Consider the following 16,051-nt stretch of genomic DNA (forward strand, 5'->3'; position numbering starts at 1 on the left):
TAATGTTATGACTTTATTCTCTTAATAAAAATAAATGTTGTATTAGGGCCGGGCTATCATATTAGGCAGAATATAATCTCAACAAATGGATTCCAAAGGATTTCACAAAAAGAGAGCAGCAGGGTACCAAGAATGGAGCCTTGTGGAACGCCACATGTAAAGAGTGAGAAAAACTAATTCACCTGTTTTCTATGCCTGTTATAAAAAGAATTACAGTTTTTTTGGTTTAAATTTCTTCATTTAAACGATCCAACATTTTTAGACAGCAAAATTATTAACAGGGAAATTAAATCTCGAAGGATTCCTAGAATGAAGCCTTGTGGAACTCCAAATGACCAACATTCATTCATTGGACGCAGAAACTCCTACTGAAAAATTGGGCTTAAAACTGAATATGATTGATGGTTTGTAAAGAGATTAAACATAAGATTCTGACTCTTACTGTAACTACTACAGCATTCAGGCCCAGAAGAACCAAAACAGAAAGATTTCATGAGTCAAAAATCAAACTATTAACAGTAACTACATAACTATGATATCTTTTAAAGCTGCAGTGTGCAACTTTTATTTTAAAAATATGGGGATTTTTTTTACATGTTTGTTAAATTGTTACTATGTTGTGACAGTTTATGAGACAGATACTCTCCCTGAGATGCTATTGCCATCTGGAAAAATGTATCACTCTGACCAAAAACAACCAATCACAACCAGGGGCGGGGTCTTAGCGCTGTCAATCAATGTCATATACTTGTTGTAAATATGCTAATGGCAGAGAAACACCTTAAAGTTACAGGAAAACTATTTATCCAACGTCATTGTTGGCCATGCTAACTAGCCTTAGCATTCAGTGGTGCCACATGAAGGGTGATTAACAGCGCTAAGCCCCGCCTCCTGGCTCTGATTGGTTGTTTCTAGTTACCACTGGGAGAAAGCAGAGAAGCTCCTTTTTTTTTACAGATTATCTGTCTCATAATGTTCTGTCACAGCACAATAACAGTTTCAACAAATATGTAGAAAATATCTTTATAAAAGTTACACACTGCAGCTTTAAAAGCAGTGAAAAATGGGCAAACAAGGTTTAATTCTGTTAAACTGAGACTAGCCTTTGTAACACAAACACTTAAGTTACCAAATCTTTTCTTTATTTGGTACAAGACTGGGATTTTGCTGACAGTAATTGCAAAAATACATTATTCATATACACCTCTAGTAAAAAACACACTATGGTAGACATATCTAAAAATATACAGTAACAGCAGAATAAAAAACAATTTGCAGGAGGAGGAGAGGAAGGAAGGAGGAGGCGGGGGTTTATTTTACATGGTTACTGAGGAATGCTAACATATAACAGTGATGGGTTTCTCTTCCCTCAGTCTTTTGGTGCCAACATGTGCCCAGAGATTGGATCGGATCGGTTCGGGTCAGAACAGACAGTTCAAGCACTTGACAGCCTTGCTGCCGTAGTCCAGGCACTCTGGGCCGATGCACTGGCAGCAGGCGTTGTGAAACCAGCGGTACTTTGATCCGCCCATTGACTCACAGTACTGCTTGCACTGACGAATGGAGACGCAGTCGTCAAAGTAAACCACCGTGCACATTTTCTCTGGAAGGAAAGGAAGCAGGTTGAGTCACGGATTCAGCAAAACATGGTTCACAAGAACACATAATTACCTTTAGCCCTCAGTGTTTCTACTTTTACTTGATGGGTTTGCTGTAATTAAGTGAGGCCATGTGTTTTGGGTCGGTGTAATGAGTTAACTGCTGAGCTTTGTGGGAATGCTGTAACTTTATAGCAATGGTTTAAGAGTGAAACGCCAACAAATAGCAGCAAACTAAAACAAAAACATGGAAAAAACTGAAGCTCTGCATTATCAGAGCTGATCTGACAGAGTCTCTATATAAAAACACTGAAAAACTGAAGAGTAGTGTTGTGAAAATACTCAGAAGTGTTTTAATATATAATCCTTTATTTATACAGAAAAATCTCTTAAGACTCAATACAAGCAACTTAACATTTATCATATCATAATAACTTAAAAACTTAAAATGGTCCGACATTATTGGCCGACCTGGTTTTCCTCTAAGTTTGAAAATAAATTGGCATTAATAAAGAATTCTAGAAAACCACAAACTGCGGATTGTTTGTTGACCATCTCCAACATTTTTTTGCCAATGATACATTCGCCACTGATTGGGTGGCTGCCGCAACACATTCTTTCGTACGTTTTGATTGGTCTTGGTGTGTGGTGTCCAAACTTTAATTTAAACTACTGGTGTGCCACAAAATTAATTAAACTAAAAATGCAAAAATTAGTTTATTGCAATTTTTATTCTTTTGTTTGGTTTTTTTCCTGCTTAATAATAAACCAATTTAATCAGTATATCATTAAAGATTCAAAACATAAAAAGGCTTCAGACTCTTGCTTTACTAAAAGAAAAATAGACAATTTCCAATTTTTACCATTCAGGGGCTGAATCAAATCATTTAAAGGGCCACAAATGGTCCCCAGACCACACTTTGGGCACCCGTGGTGTTGAACATTCAGGATGCTATGTGGCTTATTCAAACGCGAGGTGAGCTAATTTCTTAATATTTCAGAATATTTTCAGAGTTTTTGCTAAATTTTACGATATTTCCTAGTAATTTCCTCAACAATTCTGTCTGAATGTGCAAACGTCATGGAAGAAAATATTTTTGCATTGTATAAAAAAAATTAATAAATCACATTAATGACCACCGCGGGTGGTCCAACAACCAGGGGTGTCCAAACTTTCTGTCATTGGGCCAAAAATGGTCAGTTTGAAATTTCTTGCAGGATAAAAAAAAAAAATCATTTTCAAACATTAAAATCACCAAAAATGTTCAACAATAAAGTAAGCATGAACTATCTTATTTTAACATATACCTAATAATAGTATATAACAATAATGATATATTTTACTTATGAAGTTTTTTAATACCTTTATATCTATTTTATTTTGTAGGAATGGGACTGCAGATACAAAACTTGAAAGGCTTTTTTTTCATGTTTTGCTTGTTAAACAAAATTCATCCAGTTTGCTTATTAATTTGGTCTCAATTGAAGAGAACTAAAAAATATTTTGTTCTCAGAAATACAATCAGGATTTGGGTCAGTCTTAATATGAAAACACTTGATGTATTTAGCCAGGTTTTAATAAAGGGAGCAATTAAAAGCAACGAGTTGATGTGGTCCTAGTTACCATGACAACAGAAAGAAACCAGAAAGCTTGGAAAAGATGATCACTTTGTGTTGAATATGACATTTTTTTTAGATAGATTTTGATGTAAAAGTCGTACTTTTATCCTAATTCATTTATGATTTGAGGTCGAGGGGCCGCAAAAAAATCTGTCCAGGTGTGTCAAATGGCCCCCCGCCCCCTATTTTGAAAAACGAGGTGAGAAGAAACATGCTTTACCGTGAGGATCGATGCCGGTGTGGATGCTGTTCCCGGGCACCGACACGTTCTGCGGCTGGCTGTTGAGCGACTCCAGGAAGGAAACCAGGTTCTCGTGGTGCGTGAACTCCTCCGCCACGGGGAAGGACACCACCATCATGTTGATGGGCGCGTCGCCCTCCGTCAGGGCGCGGAACAGCGAGGGGATGGGGCGGTGCAGCTCCTCCACCGTGCTCTTGGAGGTGGCAGGAGAGTCGCTGTAGTTCTTGGGGTTACACATCCCTGACGATGGGAGACGCGTCAGAGCAAGTTATGGAAACATTTCTGCCTCCACAAACTGTTTTAAAAGCAATCTTTCAAAACATTTTGTACTTCCATTTGGGTCTCAACTGCTTCCAAGAAAAGTTACATTCCACAGGAATTGCACTGTTACCTAGCAACCCCAGTAGAGCTCCGCCCGTTACCTAGCAACCCCAGTGGAACTTCAGAATGTTTGGTCAGCTAGTTTTACTACTACTGAATATGCGCTGTACAGCGGCTCTGAAAAAGACAGTTTTGTTTTTGACTTACCATCCAGAAACCACTTGCTGCATTCTCACAGGAGGCGCCACTGATGCTTTTCAAAGACGTATGGTTGTATAATTGCTAGTGCTAAAATGTGCTAAAATATTTAATCAGATTAATCCCTCACTAGCTTAACTTTGTAAGCTTTGGACACCCCTGGCCTATCTTAACCTAACGTGGTCAAAGCAGCATTATGGTCCCCTTTAAACTCAACGGGGTTGGTTTTGAAAAAACCACAGCACTGTAAAAAAAAAAAAAAAAAAAAAGTCTCATCTCAATTAAGGTCTGTTTAACACTTCGTTTAATTTCAACACAGAAGCAAGTCCCCACATCCCCAGATACGATCTCTCAACCCTGTGCAACAAGTCCAAGTGAATTACAGCTAATGGGTAAATCATTTAATGGGGGACGGAGTTTGACAGAGGATTTGGATCAGAAACCGACGCTAAAAGCAGAGCCAGAGCAGCTGTTTTAGATAAAACACACTCATGGCCGCTCCACTCCCTCCCTGCATTTTTTAAATCCAAGCTCCTCTAACCAGCCTCCTAAATCTTCCCCCCAGATCCTCTAAACACTCGCACTTCAAAGCAGTCGGCGTTTGGCACAGATAATTTGCTGCAAGTGGAAAGCGGACAGTGAAAAAGGGAAGAAAACATAAAGGAAGACAATGTATTTGCTCAGAGCGACAACATCTCCTCGGTGGGCCGTAAAAGCCCCGTCCAGGAGGAGAACCAGCGGTCCAACATCTGCGCCGCAGCAACAGAGTGTGGCGCTCAGATCCTTGTTCTTCTTTTCCACATGAAAGCGTTTTAATAAAGCCTCCATGTCAGCAAGCGGAGCAATATCTGTCAGTCGGCGCGGATCTGAGAGATCTGTGATCTCCAGAGTCAGAGGAGATCCGACTTCTTCTTCTCCCTCTAAAAACATGTCTGTGTCTGCAATCTGATCTTTGAATTTTTTTGTGCAAAGTTAAAGAAATCTACAGACATTCCATTAGAAGTGAGTAGATGACCCAAAAACCATACTAAAGTAAAAGTAGCACTATTTTAATGTATTTTTACTCAAACAATTAAGGAAAACGTGGTCGTTCAAGAAATTACTAAAAAAGTAAAAAACGTTAAAACGTTTACTCAAGTACTGAGTTACTGATCAAATATCAAATATTTAAAAATGACATAATCAGACGGACCAGAATATAAAACTAAGTGGAAATTTTGGCATTTGAAAGACGACAGATGGATTTGTCAAAATTTGTTTATTTATTCTTTGAATTTATTTTGTTTTGGCCAGACGTTGTTTCTCCAGACATTTATTTATTGGTGTGTTCAATTGGCTGCTGTTGGCAGTTGGTGGTTACCATAGCAACCAGTAACTGACAGCTCCGCCCCCTTTTTCTGTTGTTATTGGTAACTGTAGCGGTATGTATTAGGGCCTTTGCCGTGTTTTCTTTATAAATATTATAATTTAACATATATTTCAGACACATTTAATCATATACATTGTTTCATGAGTAATTTTGCTATGTTTCTGATATGTTTTTAACTGTCTTCATCGTTAATGTTGTATGGTTTAGCTATGTTTGACTTTACAACTGTTAGCCGCTGCTAACTGCTCATTGGGAGCCATTGTGTTGTAGTTTGTTTAGGGTTATTTATTGTATTTTATTGAAAGTGTCAGAAGCAGCTGGAGTGATGTTAACCACCAAACTGATTTCCTCTTTTGTTAGAATAAATTTAGTGAACCTGACTGTTGCGAACAGCGAACACACGCGTCGGCTGCACCTACCAACGCAGTCGCAGCATTCCTCCCACAGGTTCCCCAGACACAGCATGCAGTCTTTGCAGCAGGAGCAGTTTCCATCCGAGGGACGGCACTGGCACAGCTCCTGCAGGGAATGCATGGAAACACGCATGAGAAAAAGAAAACACACGCACACAACATGCTTAAGAACACCGCGAAGACCTCAAGATGCATTTCTGCTTCAGAGCAACGAAACTTAATCATGTACGACGCAGAATTAGGCTAAGAAAAAAACAAAAAATACCTAAAATTACGAAATCAAAATTGCAATATTACAAAAAAAAGTTGTGATAGTGTGTTAAAGTTAAAATATTACAATAATAAAGTCATAATATTATGATAACAAAGTTGTAATATTACTGGAATAAAGTTGTAATATTAAGATAATAAACTCGTAATATAATAATAAAGTCAAAATATTACATGAATAAAGGCATAGTATTACTAGAGTAAAATCGTAATATTACGGTAGTAAAATAATAATATTAAGATAATTCAGTCATAATATTTCATGAATAAAGTCATAATATTGCAATAGCAAAGTCAGAATATTACGAGAATAAAGTTATCATATTGGCAGAATAAAATTGTAGTAAACACATAAGCATCATATTATTACCAGTAGCATCCAGCAAGATGTGTTAATAGATTACTTTGTTATTTCTAAAACAAATACCAAAGTATAACTTCACAAGATGCTCAACATTTTTCATTTGTCTGCAGTTAAAACCACTTTTTCTCATAATATCACAACTTCACTCTGGTAATTTTATTACGTTATTCTCATAAATTATATATTTTTCTTAACCTGACCCTAACACTCTTAAGAATGTCTGAGGAGAAATTTAGAAATAGAAATACAGATTTCTGATACATATAAACGTATATTTGGTGAAAAACGTCAGCTTTAAAAGGTTTTTTGATATTTCCAGACTGAGGTGCAGAGAGAGGAGGCAGCGAGAGGCCAGGCTCTTCAAACAGGAAGCCTGTCATTAAACCAGCAACAGGAAGGACAACCACTGGTTTGCTTCCAGTACAGTAATTATTACTGGACTAAAAAAAACAGTGAGTTGTCTGGGAAAGGATGACATCATATTAAATCGAGAAATTTTACCTGAAATGCACAAAGTTAGCATGTGTGCTTAGCTACATATTATTAGCCTACACAATTCAGCTGTCTTATCATCTCTTGTGTTTTTCTCAATTATAATAATATTAGGACTTTATTCTGGTAGTATTAATTTATTTTCATATTATTACAACTTTATTCTTGCAATATGATTATTTCTATATTTTTATGACTTTATGGTGATATTATGATTTTTCTCATAAAATAATGACCTTATTTTTGTATTATTACAATTTTATTCTTGCAATATGATTATTTCTATATTTGTATGACTTTATTGTGATATTATGATTTTTTTCTCATAAAATAACCTTATTTTTGTATTATTACAATTTTATTCTCATATAATTACAACTTTGTTACTGTAACATAATGACTTTATTCTTGTACTATTTTGAATATGTCGTATGACCTTATTCTGGTATTATTATGATTTTATTCCTGTAACTCAATTATCATTTTCCTGTATTATTGTAACTTTATTCTCATAAAGGTTTTAAAAACCTGTTTGAAATAAATAAATAAAATTAATGTTATGGTTTTATTCTCGTAATATAATCACTTTATTCTTAAGAAATGTATAAATGTTACCTTGAATGCACAAAGTAATCATACTAGTTAAGCACTAGTATGTTGTGCTTAACAACATACTAGGCTACAAAATTCAAGTGCATAATGTTGTCAAATCTTACAGTTTTGTTTTATTTCTGTCACTTCTTGGAGTATTTTTACTCGTTGGTTGTGATTGGTTCTTTTTCATCGAAGGAACATTCTGATTGGATGAAAACAATCTGTCATTCACTGGAGGTGTTGTTCATTTACATACGCATTAATTTAAAAACATACAAAAACACATGAAACTTCACACATTTTCGATATGTTTGGTGTTCCATACATGAGGAGCGGCAATGTTAGAGCAGAGAGCGTGACAGACGCAAATTTAGCGATCAAATGTTAGATATAAACGCTCAACACCAGAAATTATTGTTTGTTTACGTAAATATATGCGCTCAGATTAGTTTCACTGCAGACTCTGATTGGTGATAAACAATGCCACAGAAATTAAGTTTTTAAGAAAAACTGCGATAAAATGCTCATGAACGCAACAGTAATCTGGATGAGACGTCTGTTATCTATCTGAGAATGTGAGACAGAGATGGTAAATCAGGAAAACATGAGCAGAAACAGCTTTTCCACAGCAGGTCCCAACACGTTCGCCTTCATGTTTGCTTAGGTCTGTCTTCTCTAAGACAGACCTGGAGGAGGAAATGAAGCCCAGAGCAACACATTCAGGACTCTTTTCAGGAATAATTGCTGTTTATTATGATATTAAACTGACTGCAGTGGAAAGTAAAGAACCAAACATGTTTTCCATGTTACATAAAACTGTCTTTTCTAACAGGAATATGTATTACTGGTCCATTAACAATATACTTATGCAGGTAGCCGCCCTTCATCTTACAGTTTATTAAATATATGGATTTTTTTTTTAACTTCATGTACCATAGGGATCTCAGCAATTTATTCTTGTATTACTTTGACTTTATTGTCATACAACTTTATTCCCGTAGTGTAATGTCTTTATTCTTATATTATTACGACTTTATTCTTGTATTATTACAACCTTATTCATATATTATAAAAACTATGTGCTCTGAATGGCTTTATTCTTGCATTATTTTGACTTTGTTCCTGAAACGTGACTTTATTCTAATGTTATTACAACTTTATTTTCATGTTATGATTTTATTCCCATATTATTACAACTTTATTCTCGAATTATTTCAAATTTATTCTCGTAATATGACTTTATTCTAGTGTTATTACAACTTTATTTTTATATTATTACAACTTTTAATGGCTTTATTTTCATATTATTACGACATTGTTCTCATATTATGATTTTATTCTCTTATTATTACAGATTTATTCTTATAATATAATGACTTTATTCTGTTTTATTCAACTTTATTCTCTCAATAACTTGATTGTTTTATTATTTCATCTCTGTTCTCATATTATTACAACTGTAGTCTGGTAACATTATGACTTTTTTCTTGTAAATATGTTTAATAAATTCAAAAATCTTAGTCTGGAGCTAATACCGTGTTGTACTTTGTATAAAAAAAGTACAACAGAGAAGTTTTCCATTTAAAGTGACGATGCATGAGAAGGTTGGTGTTGTGAACAAATCCGTTTATTAGCCCTGCAGCTGCAGCCCTTCATGAGGCAACAGCTCCTGAGTTTTGCCCCGTTTTACCCCATGAGTCACGTCGCATTAACTTAACCTCCTGTTAAACCCAGAAACTCAACAACAGAGGCGCAGATGGCGAGATATTCATGACTCAAACAGCCACAAAAGCCACTTTAAAACGTCCATCCACCATTTAAACTTCAGGCTAAGTCACAGACATGTAAAAAAAACAAAAACCACAAACATATCTTAAATCTTCAGTTAAAGGTAGGCGATAAACTGGAGTAAACATGCGGTCTGTTTGGTAGGGCAATGAGAAATCAAAGTTTCCAGTTTGAGACGCAGCGCTTCTGGAAACTTCTGCAGGAACCAGAGAACAAACGCGCCATTTCACTCCGGAGTGGTTCGACTTTGAAGGAGACAAAAGTAAAACCTTGTTGGTGGGATTAAACGGCGCCGGAGGAGCTTTTATTTTCCTCCCTCTCGACTTGGAGCAGGGAGCACATTCCTCCACGTCAAGGTCACGACAATAATGGGGGAGGAACGGGAGGAGAGAGGGGCAAGAAAACACCTGGAGAACAGAGCAGAAAGTTCCCCCCTAACTTTCCTCCTGCCCGTTTTGCTCTCCTTTCCTTTCCGTGTTCTTTCTCCACACAGCTTCCCTCTCATCCTTTCAGGAACCGTCTCCTCCGTGTAAACACCCTCAGCAATAATAAAAGACTCAGAAATGACTCAGCAGAGAGGGACTGCAAAAAAACCACACACAGTTCGCATAATCACCGTCTCTCTGCCCCTAAATCTGATCCCTCCGCTAATTATACCTCTTAAAGGCGATGTTGTAAAAAAATAAAACTATACAACACGCAAAGCCACGTTTTATTAATCAAAAATACTCCCTATTGTCTTAAAAAAAAACGAGAAATGGAGGTGCTGCTAACATAGGCTAGCTTACCTTTAGCTATCAGGATAAAGTTAGCAACAAGCAACTTCGCTAGCAAATAAAATAAATCAAAACAAACCTAACGTGTATATTTATAGAAAAAGTGTTTTTTTATTTTGAATAGAGTGAAGTAAAAACTAAGTACGCCCCCTGCTGCTTCCACTGGCGTTAAGAGGAAAATACTAGCTAAGTGCTGCTAATCAAATACACCTATAAAAAAATTTAGTTTTGTCAGCTTAAAGCATAAAAAGATGTTAAAAGATCTGAGCCCTTTGCTAATTATACTTATTAAAGGTGGCGTAAGAAATAAAACTACATAAAACAGCCCATAAAGCCACGTTTTATTAATCAGAAATACTCCTAACGTCTCATTTTCTAAAAAATGAGATATGGAAGCATCCCAAATGCATTCAAGCTTATATATATACAGTATATATATAAGTGTTCTTGATTTTAAATGGAGCCATGTGAAAAACTGTTTCATCTGTTAGAAACCATTTTCATGTGTAAATGTTGAGCTTGGCCATCAGCAGATTATTTTAATTTAAAAGACGCCCTAAAAAGTAACTTAAAATAATCAGAAATATCCAGACTAAAATTTGATCATCTAAAAATGACTTTGTGCAAATTTTTTTTTACCTATCCTAACTTGTACAAGGAAGCATAATACGTCACCTTTAAAATATTTTTTAAACCTTCACTATGTACCATAGCCATGGCAGCCATGTTGGATTTTAAACCAGAGAAACTTGGACGACTTTTCCAACTTAGAACGTAGAAACATTGACTCGTCGGTCATCCTAAGTGCCATCCTGAGTTTCATTTATTTTTAACTTTGCAGGTTGGTTGAACATGTGTAGCTTGGATGATAACCATTTAAAAAATGAGCGAACAAGCTAGTCGGCACAAGTGCCGGTTTTTACCGTCCAACAGCAATTTCCATGCCGAGACCGATGAGGTTATCTTAAAAAGCTCTTATTTGGCTTCTCTTGCTCTCAAGTGGAAACCCAGCCATCAGTTAATGCGCAGCCGCTGCAGAGAGCGGCGCGTTGGAAAGTGATCGTGCTGCCCCACCCCACAACCCTGCTCAAGTTCCTAAAAGTACAACACACACACACACACACACACACACACACACCCCTCCTGCTGACCACCTCCAACCTGCCACCCTTGGGGGTTTTAGAGAATCCAGACAAATGAGTGGAAGTGGCAGCAGAGCGAGAAAAGCGAGCTCCAGACAGCAGATCCAACTAATCACAAGCAACACGGACCATCTAGAGCAGGGGTGGGCACTCCTGGTCCTCGAGGGCCGGTGTCCTGCAACTTTTAGATGCATCTCTACTTCAACACACCTGAGTCAAATAATGAGGTCGTTAGCAGGACTCTGGAGAACTTGACTGCACTTAGGAGGTGATTCAGCTGTTGGATTCAGGTGTGTTGGACCAGGGAGACATCTAAGAGTTGCAGGACACCGGCCCTCGAGGACCAGGAGTGCCCACCCCTGATCTAGAGCCTCTGCAGGCGGAGAAGTTTCTCCTTCACACACAAGCCGCCACTCTTGTCTCTGACAGCTAGCAAGTTGGTGTCAGCGAGGTCGCAAGAGCTGCAGAGCTCATTACGACCATTGGAAAGAAGTCAACTGGAAGAGAAGAAGAGAGGAAGACTGCTGATGTGATGAAGAAATGGGCCAGAGATGAACTCTTAGGCTGTTCTTATGATTGTCCGGTAGATTCGGTTCGACTGGGGACAAAAATTGCAACATTTGTAAAAACCTGTTCCCCTCCTCGCCTGTAGGGGCTCTGCATCAAGAGCTACTGAAGGAAACAAAATGAAAAACTCAGAAGAAGGCATGAGCGCAACTCCCTTCTTCACAAAATGTAAACAAAAATGGAGAAGAGACAGATTTTTGTGGTAGCTGGATTTCTCTTTTGCCTTTCGTAAAAGACAAGCCATTTCTCCTGCTAGCGCTAGGCTAGCATGTTTGTCTTAGTTGTATTTACCCAGAATGCCCCGTGCTGTAGTCCACTTCCTGTTTTTGGAGCAATCTCCGGTCTGCTGGACGTTCAAACTAAGGCCGATGCTTTTAGGTGAACCAAAGTTTGCTGTTTTGGTCCTCATCACAGTTTGATTACGCATCGCCCCAAACAAACCGGACCTTCTGGACAAACGGCCCAGAGTTTTCTGATTGCATTCACACCAACCGTAGAAAGTCCGGTTCATTTAGGGAGGTGTGAATGCACAATCAAACTGTGATGTGGATTTTTAGTTGCCTAAAAACCCTCTTTCCTGGTTCGGTTGAAGTGAACTTTGATGCGGTTCGACGTTCACGTCGACAGAATCAAAAATCCTGGTTGCGTTTTGCTGCTTTTATCTGCTCAGAAGATCGGCGCCGTTTGCTTAATTTGACCAAGATCCCAACCCCACAATCATCCCTCCGTTTCGCTCGCGATCTGTGGCCAGGATTTAAGGCCTCACCTGAATGAGACACTTGCTGACGTCGCTGGCGCAGAGGGCTTTGTTGCAGCCGGAGGTCAGAGAGAGTCCGGCCAGGAGGAAGAGCAGCGCTGCCGTGGCGGGGAGGATGAGCCGAGCGGACCTCATCCTGACGGTCTCACCAGCGCGCGACGGGAAAACACCTTGCAGCACAAAGAGCGTCAACGACATTTTTATTCAGGTTTTCATTTCAAAGCAGCCAAAATAAGAAAAAAGTCTGAACAATTTTCATAAAGTTTGAAGAAATCAAATTTAAAACTGACACGATTAATCGGATTAATCAATTACTGAATTAGTAATCAATTAATTGTCAACTGGAGTATAAAGACTCAACAAAAGGCCATTTTGTGGAAATAAACAGGAAGTTTTACATATGGCTGAAACGATTAATCGTGATTAATAAATTATTAAAATAATCGTCAACTAATTTAGTAATCAATAAACCATTAACTGGACTTTTAAAAAGGCCATTTGCTGAAAAAACAACCCACTCAGAGCAGTAATTAAGCCAAAACTGTACAAAAATAAAAACATTTCACATTTAAGACAAAAAGAAACTTGATTTATCTGTAAATCTGTTTTACCCAAAACGCCTTGAGAGGTTCTTTTAACTCCTGTTAAGCATCTGTTCCTAAAATGCAATGTTATTTTTTCTGATTTAAAAATGGAACTGAATTATTTCTTTATTTGCATTTTTTATGTGTTTTTAATGTTGCATAAAAAAGCTTAAGAGGTTAAATGGAAAAGTCCTTTTTCTTTTAATCTTTGTTTAAACTGGTGAGTTATTAAGAACAAATTCTTACTTACAATAACGACCTGATTAATCGATTCATCGTTAGAATAACTGAATTATAAAACAAAACAATCTCAGTTGCAGCTCCAGTTCTTTACCTTTTATTAGCCAAAGTTACTAAAAGTCGTTGTAGGAGGTCAAAAAGGTCGCAGATCCCTGATCTGGGTTTTATGCACCGATTGCAGTTTTCTGATCGATTACCAATTTTTAAGAGGCCTGACCTGCCGATTTTGGCCGATACTGATTTTTTATTTGAAATTTTGCTAAACATAACAAGAAAGTCGTTGATTTTTATACCTTTGCTGAGGAAGATAATATTGGCTTCACATGTAAGAATCACAGATTCCCAAAATTATTTAAGATTCATTGCTGCAACCTCAGTTTTGTGGGAAAGAGGCTTTAAGTTGGGCATCAGGAATCCAGGCTGCAGCAGGAGAAACAAGAAAACATGACGAAGAACATTCTCTGCCAAATATTTGACCTTTTAGGCAAAATCAATCAATCAAGGTGCTTTACATCATAAAAACAGACAAATAAAAAGTAATGAAAACATCAAACAGTCACCAGAAAGAAAAAAAAATTAAATTCTGTCGAGGGACATCATTGAAATCATCGATGTGCATCAAATATTTTGGTCAAAGTTCCAGTGATTCCTGTTCAAAAGCAACTCAGAGTTTCAGCTGCTGCACTGTGAGGCAAAGCGGTGGCAGCATCATGCTGTGGGGATGTTTTCCATTAGCAATTATTTTAATAAGATACCTGGAACACCAAAGGTTTACGTCAAACCGTCTTCATGAGTTAGAATGGCCTAGTCAAAGTTCAACAGAGTATCTGGCTGAGCTTAAATTTACAAAAACAAGTAAAGTTTGGTTTTCAGATTCTCCAAAACATTAAACTTTTTTTTTTTTTTTAAAGATTTACTTTAAAACTTTGTGTTGATTTGTCAGAAAAATAAAAATTACATTCATTAAAGAGACATAAAATCATTTGAATCAGGAATCTAAAACACAGCTGGTTTAGGTCAAAACGTCTTCAGGAGTTAGAATGGTCTAGTCAAAGCATGACAGGCTGAGCGTAAGCTCACAAGAACAGATTTGCTTTAAAATGATCTAATTTGCGTTGATTTGTTGCAGAAAAACCAAAGTTCAATGGCTTAAAGTTCGTGGATGTAAATAGAAACATTTTATTTCAGTTGCTTCTAAAACGATCAGTTTGTTTCGGGTCGAAACTCTTTTCTCTCCGCGCCGCTAACCGGACTTTAAATGTGAAAAGGTGGAGCAGCGGGAGCCGATTGTCCTGTAACTTTGGTGGAAATCGCAGCTAAACTCTGATTTCTGCAGATGGAGAGAGAAGAAAAGGGCCGCAGTCTCATGTCAGTCAAGCAGCCAGCGCTGCTTTTTTCCTCTTTTAAGGAATAACAATGTGCGCAACACATCTGGCAACATCAGCTGCCTGCATCCATTTTCTGACTCTATGTGTGTGCGTGTGTGTGTGTGTGTGTGTGTGTGTGTTGCACTTTCACACACACTCCACTCTGTTTTTTTTTTTTTTTGCATACATCGTCTCCACATGACGAAGAGGAAACATGTGAGGGACATTAGCTCCCTCATTCCTGAGCGCCTTTCTGCTTTTTCTTCTCTCTCTTTTTTTTAAGTTTCACTCGCACGCAAGCGCAGCAGCGCCGATTAAAAAGGTGTTTAAACTCACCTGAACGCAGTCGATAAGCCTCCAGGTTGGGTTTTTTTTGTAAGAAGCGGAGCTGGTTTTCTCTTTGAACTCCTCCGGGATGGTGATCCGCCGCCGCTCCGGTGTCCACTGTGTCCAGAGGGCGTCAGTCTCTCCGCAGCACAAAGCGGCAGGCGGTCGGGCGCCTTAAAGGCACACGCTCCATTTTCAAAGCGAAGCCTCTGCGGAGAGAAAACACCGGCGCCCGAGGTCAAACAGATCCCAAATCAGCGCACCGAGACTCGGATTCAGAGCAGAGCGGATCAAGAAAAAGAAGGGGGGAAACAAAAAAACGTGCGTAAAAGCGCTGCGTAAAACCAACACGTGAGCGGGTTGGCTCGGGTTGCGTGATGGATCTTCTTCTCCTCCCAGTTTGCGGGTCCTTTGTCTCCTCTCCTATCGGCGGCGCCTCGTCAGGTGAGGAAGCCGATCGGACGTCCCGCTGGGCGGCTGGTTCGTAAGGCGATGCTCCGCTGCAGCTCCACAGGTGATCAGCTGGAAACTGGGAAACTGCAACTTTAACCAGAAAACAACACGACGTGACAAGAAAAACACACAAAACACCTCCTGACGTAATAATGGGTTTTTGTCTAAAACGCCACATGGTATTTATTCAGACAACAAAATCAAAAGAAATCACTTTTGGAAAAAAATGATTTATGATCAGAGTAATTGTACTCGAATACGAATAGCCACTAGTTAAACATATTTACTCAAGTAAAAGTAGAAAGTAGTCCAAGAAGTTACTCGAGTAAGAGTAAAAAAGTATCTGGTAAAAAAGCTACTCAAGTACGTAACTGATCTAATTATCAATCATTTAATATTTAAAAATCACATCATCAGACCGGCCAAAATATAAAGTTAAGCGGAAATTTGGGTATTTTAAGGATGAAAATGACAATAATTCATATAAATAAATAAATTAAACATTAGGCAAAAGACAAAATTTCCAAATTAATTATTTTCTATATATATATATATATATATATATATATA

General features: G+C 37.9%; 1 protein-coding gene across 1 annotated transcript; it reads right to left on the reverse strand.

Annotated features, from left to right (window-relative positions):
* On the reverse strand, window positions 1–15,455 carry twsg1 (twisted gastrulation BMP signaling modulator 1). The gene is made up of 5 exons (XM_005801968.3): window positions 15,038–15,455; window positions 12,520–12,680; window positions 5,767–5,866; window positions 3,439–3,699; window positions 1–1,603 (listed from the first exon to the last, which is right to left on the reverse strand). Exons 2-5 carry the CDS (start codon window positions 12,643–12,645, stop codon window positions 1,422–1,424), a joined length of 669 nt encoding a protein of 222 aa, XP_005802025.1. The 5' UTR covers window positions 12,646–12,680; window positions 15,038–15,455; the 3' UTR covers window positions 1–1,421.
* Between the last annotated feature and the right edge of the window lie 596 nt (window positions 15,456–16,051).

The sequence above is a fragment of the Xiphophorus maculatus genome, chromosome 6 (assembly GCF_002775205.1).
Source record: "Xiphophorus maculatus strain JP 163 A chromosome 6, X_maculatus-5.0-male, whole genome shotgun sequence".
Taxonomy (NCBI): domain Eukaryota; kingdom Metazoa; phylum Chordata; class Actinopteri; order Cyprinodontiformes; family Poeciliidae; genus Xiphophorus; species Xiphophorus maculatus.